A 13,989-nucleotide genomic window follows, 5' to 3' on the forward strand; every position below is an offset into this window, starting at 1 on the left:
GAAATTATCTAAAGATGAGAGATAGCTCTGGCACCACACAGATTAATGTTTGATATGAGCTGGAGCCACTTGTGCCTAAAAATCTTGTAGTGCATTTTTCTTCACATTTTGGCCTGTGGTATGGTTCTGAATGACATGTGGATCCCACTATGCAATTATAAAGAGATATATCATGCTTTTTTGTGATTATCTGTTATTTTTATACTGTTATAATGTTGGATATCTATGTTAAACATGGTCAAAGGTTCAAAATTTGAGGTGAAGATGCTCCCTGCAAGTCAAAAGTCCAGGCTTCAACTTGCTCTGAACACTTTGTTTGCAAAGTTACCTCTACTTCCTCCTTGTGATCATGTCAGATTGTTCAAAAACAGCCGTCCTTTTCACAATGTGAACAGCCTTAGCTGTTCGTGTTATCCACTTTGTCCAGTCACATATTTCGGATCGTATTTGGGCTTGAAAATGTACGGATGTATTTGTAAAGTTTCCATTTCCAGTAAAGAACAACAAAAATAAGTGAAATCCTACTACTATTGTTTGTTGACGTAGCCTCTGAAACTGCCAGAAGTCAGTCTAGGTGCAACTTCTGGAAACTAACCAATCAGAATAGAGTGGGCTCATTGGAAGGGGGGACTTCAAGAAACAAGAGCTAAAGCAGCCTGTTTCAGACAGAGGCAGAACTGAAGGGCTGCATAAAGGCCCTGTGGAGTTTTTGAACTGTAAATCATGCAAAGATATTCCAGTAGAGCCCCAGAATAAAAAAATATAGACCTGAAAATGTGCATGATATATCCCCTTTTGCCTCAGAGCAGGAAAATGATTTCAAGACATAATGTTGTTGAATAGAATATAAAACAAACTCCATTTTAAAGGAACTTCCAGATGTAGGAAGTCAATAAAATGTCCTTTTACTTCATATTCATTAAGATACTGCAAGCAGGTATAAAACAGGGTAGTGAACACTAGGTTCAGGTCTATCATTCCCAAGAGAGTGGTGACTGCACCGAGAGAACACTTAAAAGCACAAAATATATGTAGGATATAAATATTTGTAACAACATAAAACTATATGCTTGTGCTGGCATTTCACATCTATAAGTCAACTATAAAGGACCCTATATGGACCTACTATAAGTGTCAGAGCTGCTGAGATCAAAGAGCTCACAATATGCAATGCAGAAATTCTATTTTATGGCGGATATCTGCTCTCTTTCCCTCTTTCCCACTGTATCCACAATGAAAGCAATGAGGAGGATGGCAGCTCATTTAATCTGTCGACCTTTAAAAGTTTATCACTAGAATGTCAGTTTTCAGTAGCAGACTAATTTCTGGTGACTGATACTGAACAAAAACAGAGCTTAAGGTAATTAAGACAAGTTAAATTGTGTAGATATTAATTCATTCCTTGCTTCTTTTTAGCAACAATGGATGTCTCTCATGTTAGCAGGATGTGCCTGCATGTTGTTCACTTCTGAGTCTGGAAAGAAAGAAAATTAAAGTCAAACAAAGTAGAGACTGACACAGTCAGTCACTGGTATTGTGGTTTATTATTTTTAAAGTTATTAAATGAACTTTTATGTGGACATTCAGTGAATTCAATCTGTGATCAATTTGCCAAGGGCAGAGAAAGTAGCTATTAAAGAAAATATGTTGGGTTGGGATTTGTTTATCATTTTAATTTGTTTTTCAGGGTTTTTTTGTTTGTTTTCAAGGCAAGAGTTTTAAGAATGAAAAGGTTTACTCAGAGTAAACAGGCTGGGGGCCAGGTGCATAAACATCTGTGTAGATTAAAGACTGACAGTTTGTATATGCATGAAAGCAGAAACAAGCATATACAGTCATTCCACCAGATTTAAGAACCCCGATATAGAGTATTGTTTTATGTCTTCCATGACAGTAATTGTGAAATTATTTGTTTTTATTTAAACTTGAACATCATTGAGGGCAAAGCCCTCATTTACAATTACATCATTATGTGCACATGATTAATGCTTGGTCCACAATTATCCATAAATAACCATAAATAGATGCTGACAACTCCCTTTTAACCTGGTTTAGAGATTGGCCAGACCTAATCTTCTCTCCTTCTGGCATGACAACATCTTGAAACAGTGCCAAAGCTGCTTTTGACTGATGATAGGAGAACAGGAGGCCGAAGTTATTATCCAGTGTGTGTCTTTGCTACATTAATGTTTGATGTTGATGATATTAATTCACACCAGAATAGAATTATCATTTTAAAGGACTAATTCAAGATTTTGGGAAATGCAGTTATTAGCTTTCTTGTCGAGACTCGAGAGCTAGATGACTTGCCAGGAAGTCAATGCTCCAGGCCAAGAAATAGTAAAAAAAAAAAAAAAAAGCGAATTGTAATTTTTATACTTTGGTTTTTGTATGGATTGAACAAACAAGATATCATCTGTAAATATTTGATTTTAAGAGGTGTTGGTAGGTAGATTTTGTTACCTTTGGACAGAGCCAGGCAACTGTCTCTTCAGCTCCAGCTTCATATTAAATGGACATAAATGAGAGTGATATTGATCTTCTTTTGGCAAGAACGCTGAATCTCAAACTAGTACTTTAACACACATTTATTAAATATTATCACACAAAACTTAATTGAGACACTATTTGGACTTTTTGTGTTCGAAAAAAAAGGAAATAAAATGTTCCCCAAAACTCCCCTTTTCTTCTGCTTATCTTTGCCACAATGCTATGACATTCAGCTCAGCTCACTCATAACAATACATATTACAGTTACATATATATATATATATATATATATATATATATATATATTACAGCTCTACATGTATGAGTTGCAGGATTGAGGTTCTGCAGGAATCAGATCAAATGTCGTGTGCTCTTTGCAAACACTGTGTTGAATAACAAAGAGGGTATTGATGTTGACATACAATTTATATACATCTATGTTCAATATACAGGCAATGCTATATGGAATTATTTTTAGACCTTATGCAATGAGTGTGTTTCTTTTTTTCTTGACAACAGAGGTGTAATTTTCCTACTCTATTGACCATAACAGTTCAGAACACATGAAGCTATAGCTTGATGTTTGCATCTAGTGCTTAGTTTGTCCTTGGTTGCTTTTCTTATGCATCAGTTTCAAAGGGTTGAGTGGCTGCTGTCTGTGGCTTGTCATCATCCATTTTCCATATCATAGATGTAAAGCCTTTCATGTAGGGCCATTTCTGTATTTGCTTTTATTCTATTTGCACCTCTATGAAATCACACTGCAGTTCTCTTGGAAGAGAAATGCTTTAAAAAGGCCTTTTTTTTTAATCAACGAGGCTTATTAGTGTTCAAAGAAATTCAGCTGACATTGTGTTCATGTCTCAATGAACAAAAGTCAAGGAGTAAATACTCCAACCACTCATAGAATATTGTGTTTGAATGCTGGTGTTTAATTGTATACTCCAGGTATCGCTAAAGTGTACGGATCCCCCAAATAAGCTGTAAAATAGAGCTCTCCTGTCTTGCAGGTGCAGATGGACTGATGGGCATCTACCTCTTCATGATTGGTGCGTATGATCTGAAGTTCCGAGGCGAGTACAACCGGCACGCTCAGGCCTGGATGGACAGCAGTCAGTGTCAGGTCATCGGCTCCCTGGCCATGCTGTCCACTGAGGTATCTGTCCTGCTCCTGACTTACCTCACTCTGGAGAAATACATCTGCATCGTCTATCCCTTCCAGTACTTGACACCCGGCTGGCGACGAACTGTAACCATCCTTCTCGGGATATGGGTGTTTGGTTTTATTGTTGCTTTCCTGCCTCTTGCCTGCAAGGGGCTGTTTCGAAACTTCTACGGGACCAATGGTGTTTGCTTTCCGCTGCACTCTGAGCAACCAGAGACGCTGTGGGCTCATGTTTACTCCATTGTCATTTTCCTGGGTAGGGATTTGACCTTACAATTTTTTTTCTTTATTCACTTATTCTCTAAAGATAACTGTAAAAGAGTCTCGTTATTCAGTGAGTGTATTTATATCTCCTTGCATGTGGATACATACTATTGCAAATATGGCAATCCAGAAACTAACCTCATATCTCTCTGCAGGTCTGAACTTGGTGGCATTTCTCATCATTGTCCTATCCTATGCGAGCATGTTCTATAACATTCAGAGAACTGGCACTCAGACCACTAAATACAGCAACCACATCAAGAAGGAGGTGACCATCGCCAAAAGGTTCTTCTCTATCGTCATAACAGACTCCCTTTGCTGGATCCCAATTTTCATCCTCAAGATCCTGTCACTGCTGCAGGTGGAGATTCCCGGTATAGTAGAAGTGCTCTAACCATTTAAAGGAACACTCCACTGAAAATCTGACTTTTGAGTATAAATGCTTACCCCTTGTAGGCTTGCAATGTGGCTCTGTAAGGTTTGTAGCCTGCTGATTTGTGCAGCTGTTGTCAGCTTGGATTTACAGCATTGATTCCGGTGTTGGCCCAGAGTCATGGCAAAAATTATGCCCATAAAGCTTTAGCTTCAGAGCTATTAGAAGGTGATTTCAGGACACAGAAGTAGAGTATTTATCTCTTCTGGACACACACTGAGTGTTTAGAACATACAAATCAATGACAGGGAATTTCATTACCGTACAGATGGGGTTTGAGAAGTTTCTGTGGACGTTTTGACATGTTTCAGTGTGCTTTTTGCTTTGACTCTGCTGCCATTGGAAGGCTTTGTACTGTAACTGTTGTGAATTGAAGCTGACTACAGCTGCTGCAACTTTAGAGCCACCTGTCAAGCACACAAGGAGGTGTGTACCCAAAAGATAGATATTCAGTTGAAGTATTCCCTTAAGTATTTAATTTATTGTGTTTTTAAATTTTAAAGTAGTCTAAGTTCCGCTAAATATTAAAACTGTTTTTTTTATAAGATTTCTATTACTGTATAAAGAGCATACAATTTTAACCACCCTAGTGCATTTTGCACTATATCCTCAGATGGCCCTTTAGTGTTGTGCAAAATCCATTACATGGTGACTTGGTGAGCTGTGGCTCCATAATTAGGCTCCCTATAGGGATGAAAGGGAATCATTTATTGTATAAGTTGCTTTGGCTTTACTGTTGAATTATTCTCATAACACCTGTTGAAACATCAAACAATCTTTAAAGGGTCAATGTGTAAGATTTAGTGGCATCTAGTGGAACAGACATGGCAGAAATTGAATAAAATATTTATAGATATGTTTCAACCAGTGTATAATCCATTGAAAATAAAAATCATGTTTTTGTTACCTTAGAATGAGCCCTTTATATCTACATAGGGCGCGGGTCTTCCTCCACAGAGCCCAGCATGTTGCACCACCATGTTTCTACAGTAGCCCAGAACAGACAAACCAAACACTGGTTCTAGAGAGCCTTTTGCGTTTTTCAGGGCCACCTTAGGTTCTCTTGCATGCTTGTAGGGGTGGGTGAGGGGAGGGATATTTAGTCGGTTGCAATCAGCAACCTCACCACTAGATGCCACTAAACACACCAGTCATTTAAGCAAAGTCTATATACATACCAGCTTTTTGTTTTATTTATTTCTCACTTTTTTCTTTTTTGGCAGGTACCATCAGCTCCTGGGTGGTTATTTTTATTCTCCCTATCAACAGCGCCCTTAACCCCATCCTTTACACGCTGACCACACGGCCTTTCAAAGAGACCATCCTACAGGTGTGGGCTAACTACAGGCAGAGGAGGCCTCTGCTCAGCGGTCATCCAGCTCATCATCCATCACTCTCCTGGCAGGAAACATGGCCTCTGCAGGAGAGCAGCCACAGCTTCAACCAGGGCCACCCACTAGAAATGACAGGCATGCTAGCGAAGCTCACCCCTGTGGAAAATACCAACGAGGGATACAATGACATTACCATGCAAACACAGCAACAACAGAAACAACATACAGTCCTATCTGTATGCTCACAGAAACAAACAATGCCACATTCACTCTCTCACACACACACATACAAACAAATGAATGAACTCATCTAGGTGTCTAACAGACACAGCAGAGCAGAGCTCCATGGATCTGTTTGTAATGTCATCAACCAAAATATGATTCAGGTTCATTCATCTCAGCAATTAAGAGCATTTAACCTATTAAGAACGTACATTTTAAATGAATAATCCTTGATTTGTGATCAGATTTCTCCTTTGTGGTTAAAAACATTTATTAAATAATGTCATTTTGATTTTGGAAACCCCACATCTGTCCACTGATCTTGCCCACACAGCTGTTATGGGAAATGGTGAAGAAAGACTGCATGCTGGTTCCAAAAAATATTTAAAAAATATATTCCAAATAAATATCTACAGTAACTAGTATATTAAAGTTCTAACTAGTATGCTACATTAAAGGACTAGTTACAGTGGAGTGAACTCCTTTAGCAGTAGTATTTGATCCACTAGCTTTCATTGCTCATAAATCAGAAGTAGAAGAATATTTATCTACTATTGCAATCGAAACTGTACACCTAATCATTTAAACAAAGGTTTATTATTTTATCAGAATTGATTAACTACAGCAACCGTTAGTCTTTTGACCATGCCTGTGTGGCTAAGACTATGTAACTGAATTATCACAGAAGAATTTTTTTGTTTGTTTGTTTGTTTTATAGGAGATCCAATTTTACTAGCTTAATGTGGACAAAAACTGAGTGTCAGGTCTCAACTTTTTAGAAAGACCAATCTATGGAATAATACATTATCCGGTTGAGACTAATGGAGTTGGCATAAAAAGAGATCTGTACGAGAGAAAGAGATCTCTAACAGTCCAAATATAAATTTCTCTAATGTGTATCTTTGTTGGCGTTGTTTGGAGCATTGCACTTTTAGGGAGGTATTATGGGTTAAATGAAAGTATATTTTGGAACATATTTTCTTGACTTACATGTGTCTCAGCTTATCTCACTCAGTTGTCAATAAAACCCCACGAGAAGTCTAAAACCAACAGTGAATTGATCCCTCTGACAAGTACCGTCTGTGTAGCCAAAGCCTGATATAGCTTTGTGCCATGGAGCTCCATTGTTGACCAATGAGCTGCACCAATGGACAAGATAACATGTTCCTTCATTTCTGTGAACACTAGTTTATTTTGAATCAATCCCACATAAACCCTCCTGCTGTGGTAAATACTCACAATTGAGCACCAAATCTGCTCTTGAAAATAGTAGTGCAACAAATGCACTGTTTACTCCTGTTGGAGTAAATAATATATGATATAAAATTGATATTGATGTATCTTTTCAGTTGGAATAAACTGACTCTGAAAGCATCAGTCGGGTTGGGAAGTTGGAAAGTATTGACTAACACATTATCGGTTTTGGTCTTTTCATGGAATTTGTTGAAAATAACAGAAGTATAGAATCTCACCAGCCTTATCATTTACCTCCACCCAAAACTTTCTCTCCTTAAACCAAATTTAGGTTTTCTGGCTCAAAGATAGATGAAGAAAACATAGCTTCAAAATGTCCTTTAAGAAATGAATGGTTGGTGTCACACACTCCATGTCCCATGTTGTTCTACAGTCTTTGTGACTGTTCCCCTGGGTGTTCTGGTTCATCTAGCTTATTGCATCTCCTCACTATCTGCCTTCTTTTGAGATTTACTTCAGCTGAGCCCTCGACCCAGGACGATGACAGTGTAACACTCTTTTCTAAACTGAAATCAGATCCCCATTATTCTGTGTTTATGAACCATTTTCCCTCAGGGATTGCTGTACCTTCAACCCCAAGAGACCCAGCACAGGAACATGTATACCAATTAAGGAACAACAGGGACTGGACTACATTGACTACAGCTAGGACAAGTGTTACATCAGCCAGAGGTAACTCATCCCATTTGAATTGGCTCCCAGTTTCTAATGTGCGAGTTTCATAGGCTCACATTTTCCTCTTTGGGGTTCTGACACACAATGGAGAAGTGTATGTTTACACTTTACAAAATCATTTATATGTGATCACTGTTTGTGTGTGTGTGTGTTATAATAGACCAGTGGCCCAGAAGTAGAATCCCATCTCTGCTGTAGCCTCTGGTTGGAGCAGCTTTCATTGATTGCAGTGGCAGCACTGATACTGTGTGTGTAGATGTGTCATGCTACTAGAGAAGAAATACAATTACCCTCTTTTGATTCTTCTTCTTTTTTTATGATTTAAGATCTGATTCTAGGATGCAACCAGTCTGTACTGAAAAAGAGTAATGATAACAAGACAAAACCTTTGTTTTGGTTCCAAGGCTTCTCCCATTTGTTTTACAATTCAGGCGTGGTATGTGCTTTTTAGTTTAGACTATGGTGAAGCGTCTCTTGGAACACCAATTAAAATAGCTATTTGGCTCTTTTTTAATTTGTGTCTTCTGGTCCTCCATGCAAATGCTGGCAGAGCCAAGCTTTAGTGGGCACATAAAATCTGAAAGTTGTCTCAGGTGAATGATGTAACATTTATTTATTTCCCCTGCAATGCTGACAATTCTATTTAGGAAAGTTACAGTAGGTTGCATGCTTTGAGATCCAGTGTTGTAATGCATATCCAATAACAACTGGAAAATGCGAATGTAATGGCACTAATTTAAAAATAAATAAATAAAAATTGTGCCACATGGGTGAAATAAAATCTAAATTGGGGGACTTTAAATTGCAGTGTAAAAATAGTGTACATGTTTTATTGTTCACTTACTTTGGTTTAAATTGGGATGTTTTCCTATTTGCATTTACGCTTTGGTGTGATTGCACTGCTAATTTTCAAGTGATGCAAAATTAGTTAACCAATTAAGGCAGAAAAAGTAATTCCAGTGGACAAACATTTTGTTCGGAACTACATTCCCCAAGTGTAAAATAACAAATCACATCAGCAAAAGATTAATTTGTAGATGAACAAACTCTGTGGGAGTTCTGCCTGTTTCATCCTTTATGATAATCCACTGTTTCTAAAATTATCTATAATTATCAAATTCTTGACAACATTGCCACTAATTATCAATTTTTTACAAGTCTCTTGAAACAAATAAATCTGTTTGTACATTTGCAATCCAAAAAAAACCAAAAAAAATTGCCAGTTTTACTATTAAACATGTTTACTGAATATGATATGAAGCTCTCATGTGTGCAAAACCCATAAGACACACTGAAAGTAAATGCAAATGGTGAACACTGTGTTTCATGTTCCTAAATAAATCAATCAAATAGAGGAATGCCAGGCTTTCAAATGAGTTAAGTGAAAACTGTCTGAGAGAATTTGTATCTACTGTAATAGCATAGGGGAGCATTTACAGACACATGGAGCATTATAAGGTCACACACTTACATCTTGGGCCCCAGTTAGTGGGATGTATAGGAATTAAACTTGATTGATGTGAGTATTTGATGATTGTTGTATGTCAGGCCCACAGTTGCTGTAGAGACCTTTCTTGTTAGCAGTGTTGACATCTGTTGGACTGCATGGGGATGTGACAAGCATGTAAACACGACTTTGTTTTTGCTTTGGGGCAACAAAGATGATTATTGCAAGTACGTACTGTTTGTGCCAAAGCTTCTATTCATATGTAGTTTATTAATGCAGCAATGATAATGATGTTGGTCAAGGTCCACAAGTGGGTCTGTGATGCACAGTTGGATGTGAAGTGATAATACATACATTTTTTATTTATGCACATTTTGTTGCTATCACTTCACCATAGTGACTCAGCCTAGACTCAAATCCTTGCAGATCTCACATTTGTTATTGCAATTACTGATGAGGAGTTGCCTCATTTATGTGAAAAAAAGTGTGAAAAATCCTCTTGGAACAGTGTTTTTCATGCTTCTAGCAGCAGCTAACTCAGCCTGTTGGTAATAAACAAAGTAAAAATTATGCACAGAGTAGAAACTTGGCTTAGCGGACACAGAGAAGAAACAGTAAAATCAGGCACAGCCAAAACCATCTTATTACACCACCACAATGACAGCAGCCCCAGTCCCTCGCCACCTATCAGCAAGAAAAGTATAATAACAGCAATAACTGCTGTGATTTTGAAATTTGCACTATCTGCAGACAATACATATGGTTTCTTTTTTTGTTATTTGTTTGTTTGTTTTTTTTTAACTGTGTGTTTTCAGGTATACATTTTACATTTCAGCCCCGCAAAATGTACGTGCTTTTTTACCAAAGCAAATTTTCTGCTTAATACTGGGAAGAGTACAAATTAGGGGTGATCCTAAATAAACTTTATTTATCCAAAGGATTAAAAATTGAGGGTGTATATATAATATCCACTGGAAGTTAGTGTGACTTATTTCTGTTGATCATTGTGTTTAGCTAAGTACAAACAAAAAATGTGAAATGTAAAATATCACACACAAAATAAGTAGTTACAAAAAAAGAACGTAACTGAGGCTGTACCTTTCATTGGCTGCAGGTGGTGCAAGTGTTATAATTCCAACAACTACTGATTTTTTTTCTGTAGGAGGTGATGTAAATATGTCTACATCTGTAGGTGTTGGGATCGGCGTGCTTAGAACTGGTCTGCTAATATAACAGCTTCCCCATATGGAGAATCTGCAACCTGTACCCTGAGAGGCTTTGCATCTACAAATAAACAACTTGATTGCTCACAGAAAGACATGAATCCTAAAATGAATTCTTCTTTCAAATTGACCGGTTTCACTATTGTTTATTTACTGCAGTCTACACTGAGAAATGTCATTCTGTTGGGACAATGTCTATGTTTAGTTGTAGCTGTTACCTGTTTACTGTAAGCACTTCTTTTCTTGAGTCAAAATTATCGGTTGCATATTTTGTCGTGGCTAATGACTGTAATACATATGCTGTAAAAGTGTTGTTACATATTTTCATAAAAGATATTTGATACAATTCAGTGTTTATATTACCATGTCTAGACAATAATGTACCAGTTAAAATCCTGGTAATGGGATATTGGGAGGTGCAGTAACCCCATAACAACCACCAAAGATGTTGTTTATTGTTTTAGTTTAGTTCAAAAACTAAACAAAAATAAGGATGTTTTTACTTTAAATCAAAACCAGAAACCACCTTTAAATCATCTGCATCATACATATTTTGGACTTGAAGATTAGATTCAAGTTTCTTTTTTGTACACTTTGTGACTGGGCAGTTCTACTGAAGACGTTTCTAAGGTGAATCAACCCAATTTTGTTCTTTTATGTTTTCAAGAGTGAATAGACTCATCAGAATTTATTTCATTCTGTACTTTGCCAGTTTAATGTCTTATAAATTACATGCAATCATATTTTCTGTAAAGAACACATTTTTTAAATCAAGATCACCTTCTAGATTCAACATTCATCCCGTCTGCTAAGGAGGCATACTTTTTTATTTTTTATTGGTCTCAAGTCACCAAAAGGCATTGTTGTGCATCTGCTACCAAAAAAAACATGCTGTAGAGATATGTTTATGTTATATATGATGAAGGTTCAACAATGAATGTATTTAATTAGGGCACATATAGACTGAACATTTGGTGAGGGTTGCAGCTATACAGGCAGCAATTTCTTAGGGGAGGGGGGGTGTTACAGTCTTTCATACACCCTGTCTTAAATTTCCCAGCTGGTCTGGGGGTTTGAAGTTAGACACAACATCGCCTCACCAACACAACACATCACACTATACATTTTTACACCATGATCTGTACAGTCAAGACATTTGTGCAATGATCATAATCTCTTCTGTGCATACTTTGTTAAATGAAGTACTGATTCCTGTGGAAATTGACTTTTTCAATTGACATTGTAAATGTATGAATGTATAGCAAATGTGCTATAACACAGGAGAATAAGTTATTATGATTATGATCTGTGAACATATTGTATGTGCCAGTTTGTGTTTACAGTATATTCCTATACATGCTGAAAAGATAATCTAGCAGTTGCTTGAGATATACTCATAATATCTGCAGGCTTGCATTTAATGTTGATGGGATTTTCTTTTAAAACATGTGTTCTCATTTAAGTTATTGTATTAACTGTCATACAATAAAATTACTTACTGAAGTAGTTTGTGAGATTTTGCTTTTCTTGAGTGAAATGTACAATAAATAAATGTGCATATGCCTCATGCCTGCTTATCTTCTTATTTACTATTTGGTTTACATTAGTTGTTTGTTATTATTTTTGGGCATTACTGAAACAAACACTGTATTAGTTAACAAAGCACTGTGAACTGTGTTGTATAGGTTTATAAAACATATAATACATATTAAGAATAATACAGTGGTGGAATTCAGATCCTCTTTATGTAATAGCAATACTACTATGTAAAAATACTCTTAACTTAAAAGTAAACCAGGCATTAATAGTCAGCAGAGTGTATCTTCTGCTGTCACTATGTGTGAGATTCACAGCTAAGAAAACTTCCAATTAAGTTGAAGACAGAAGCTGGTCTTTGAAGTCAAAGCAGCTGTGAAACTGTGGAAACAGTATTGGCCAACACATGACAAAATATTTAAAATAATTTTAAAAAATCATAAATTCCATAAAAACGAGTTAGGCCAAAGGTTTTTTGAAAAAATAGTTAGTACAGTAACAATATAATTGAATTACCAAGGGTTCTGACAGTCAATTTAGTTACATTACACATTGATTAATCTATTAACATATAGAGTCCACAAGAGTAAAAGTAGCCTGACATAAACAGTTGGTCCAACAGTAAATTTACAGTTAATGCTATGTAATATGTTGTATTTGCAACTCAGACAGGTAGGATAATGGCTTGCTTGATTAGCAGTAATACACAGATAGCAGAAAAGCTAAATTAGCATCCTACATTATAAACAACAATTATAAAACAATAAAAAGAGTTCCTGTCCAAAAAGGACATATGATGAACTGATAAAGATGCTTGTCAGTGTCTGCTGGGTCCCTGAACTTACATGATGTTGGCTAGGTAACACAACTGCAATGGAGCTGTGCCTGTAGGCGTTGCTACTAGCAACATGTTCAACGTAAACCCAGTCTGCTGAATAATGTGGGTTTAAAGTTTCAAAAGCACAGTGGCCTCTGCTAGTGTTTTATTATCTATTATTGTAATATTATTTCTAATTAACATAAGAAAAAATATTTTAATGTTGTTCTGGTTGAGAGGGACCTAATTATTAACTTGATATAGGTCTGTGCTATTGCTGGTAGTTTAATCACCTTTTATAAACTGTCAATAGGTTTTGTATTTATAATCCTAAGCAAAGCGACAAGTTACTATTGATCAGATAAATATATATAAGCCTATATACTGTATGCCTTATAGTAGCAGGAAATTGAAATATGTAAGCTCAAAATTGTACTTAACTAAGCCTGAACTTCTTGTACATGACTTAAATGTACTGAGTTACACTCCACCATTGGTAAACAATGAAGTAGAGACTTTGATCTGCTCTAAGTTCATCAAGCAATGAATCACCACCACTCAGTTTCATTTTTTAGAAAACATATTGCAACGCACTTTACTCTGGTATCAGCCATATGAGCCCCACCACCGTCTCAAACTGGTACAAAACGCTGCTACTCGACTGATTACTGGGACAAAGAGGCATAATCACATTACCCCTGTGCTTGCATCCCTACACTGGCTCCCTGTTAGATTCCGCATTGATTTTAAAATCTTATTGCTTATGTTTAAGGCCTTAATCGGCCTTGCGCCTAAATACATATCTGATTTATTGACTTTATATATGATCTCTCAGCCATTTAAATCCGCGGATGGAGCCCTGGTGGTTTATGAATAAGAGTGATCGGGCTTTTGCTATGCTCCCACGCTATACAATTCTCTGCTTACTGAACTCAGACACACTGTCTCTGGCATCTTCTCCTCTTAAAACTTTTCTCTTCGTGAAAGCCTTTAGAAATGTCTGATAGTCTTTATTTATATGATTCATTTTATTATCTATTTTATTTCCTTTCAGTAAAGCACTTCTAACATTGTTAAGAAAAGTGCTATATAAATAAAGTTTATTGTTGTTATTATCATTATTACACTT

The 13,989-nt window shown here is 36.6% G+C and overlaps 1 protein-coding gene across 4 annotated transcripts in view; it reads left to right on the forward strand.

Moving 5' to 3' along the window:
- Positions 1-10,637, forward strand: part of rxfp1 (relaxin family peptide receptor 1) — a 75,179-nt gene extending 64,542 nt beyond the window's left edge. For 2 of the 4 annotated variants that reach the window (XM_044364346.1, XM_044364347.1), the window contains 3 exons: positions 3,501-3,911; positions 4,075-4,293; positions 5,576-10,637. In XM_044364346.1, coding sequence (XP_044220281.1) covers positions 3,501-3,911; positions 4,075-4,293; positions 5,576-6,000 — 1,055 coding nt within the window. In that variant the 3' untranslated portion in view covers positions 6,001-10,637. The remainder of the gene's footprint in view (positions 1-3,500; positions 3,912-4,074; positions 4,294-5,575) is intronic. The other 2 variants (XR_006405491.1, XM_044364348.1) reach the window with 2 other exon arrangements.
- The last annotated feature ends 3,352 nt before the right edge of the window (positions 10,638-13,989 follow it).

Source organism: Thunnus albacares, chromosome 10 (genome assembly GCF_914725855.1).
Source record: "Thunnus albacares chromosome 10, fThuAlb1.1, whole genome shotgun sequence".
NCBI lineage: Eukaryota > Metazoa > Chordata > Actinopteri > Scombriformes > Scombridae > Thunnus > Thunnus albacares.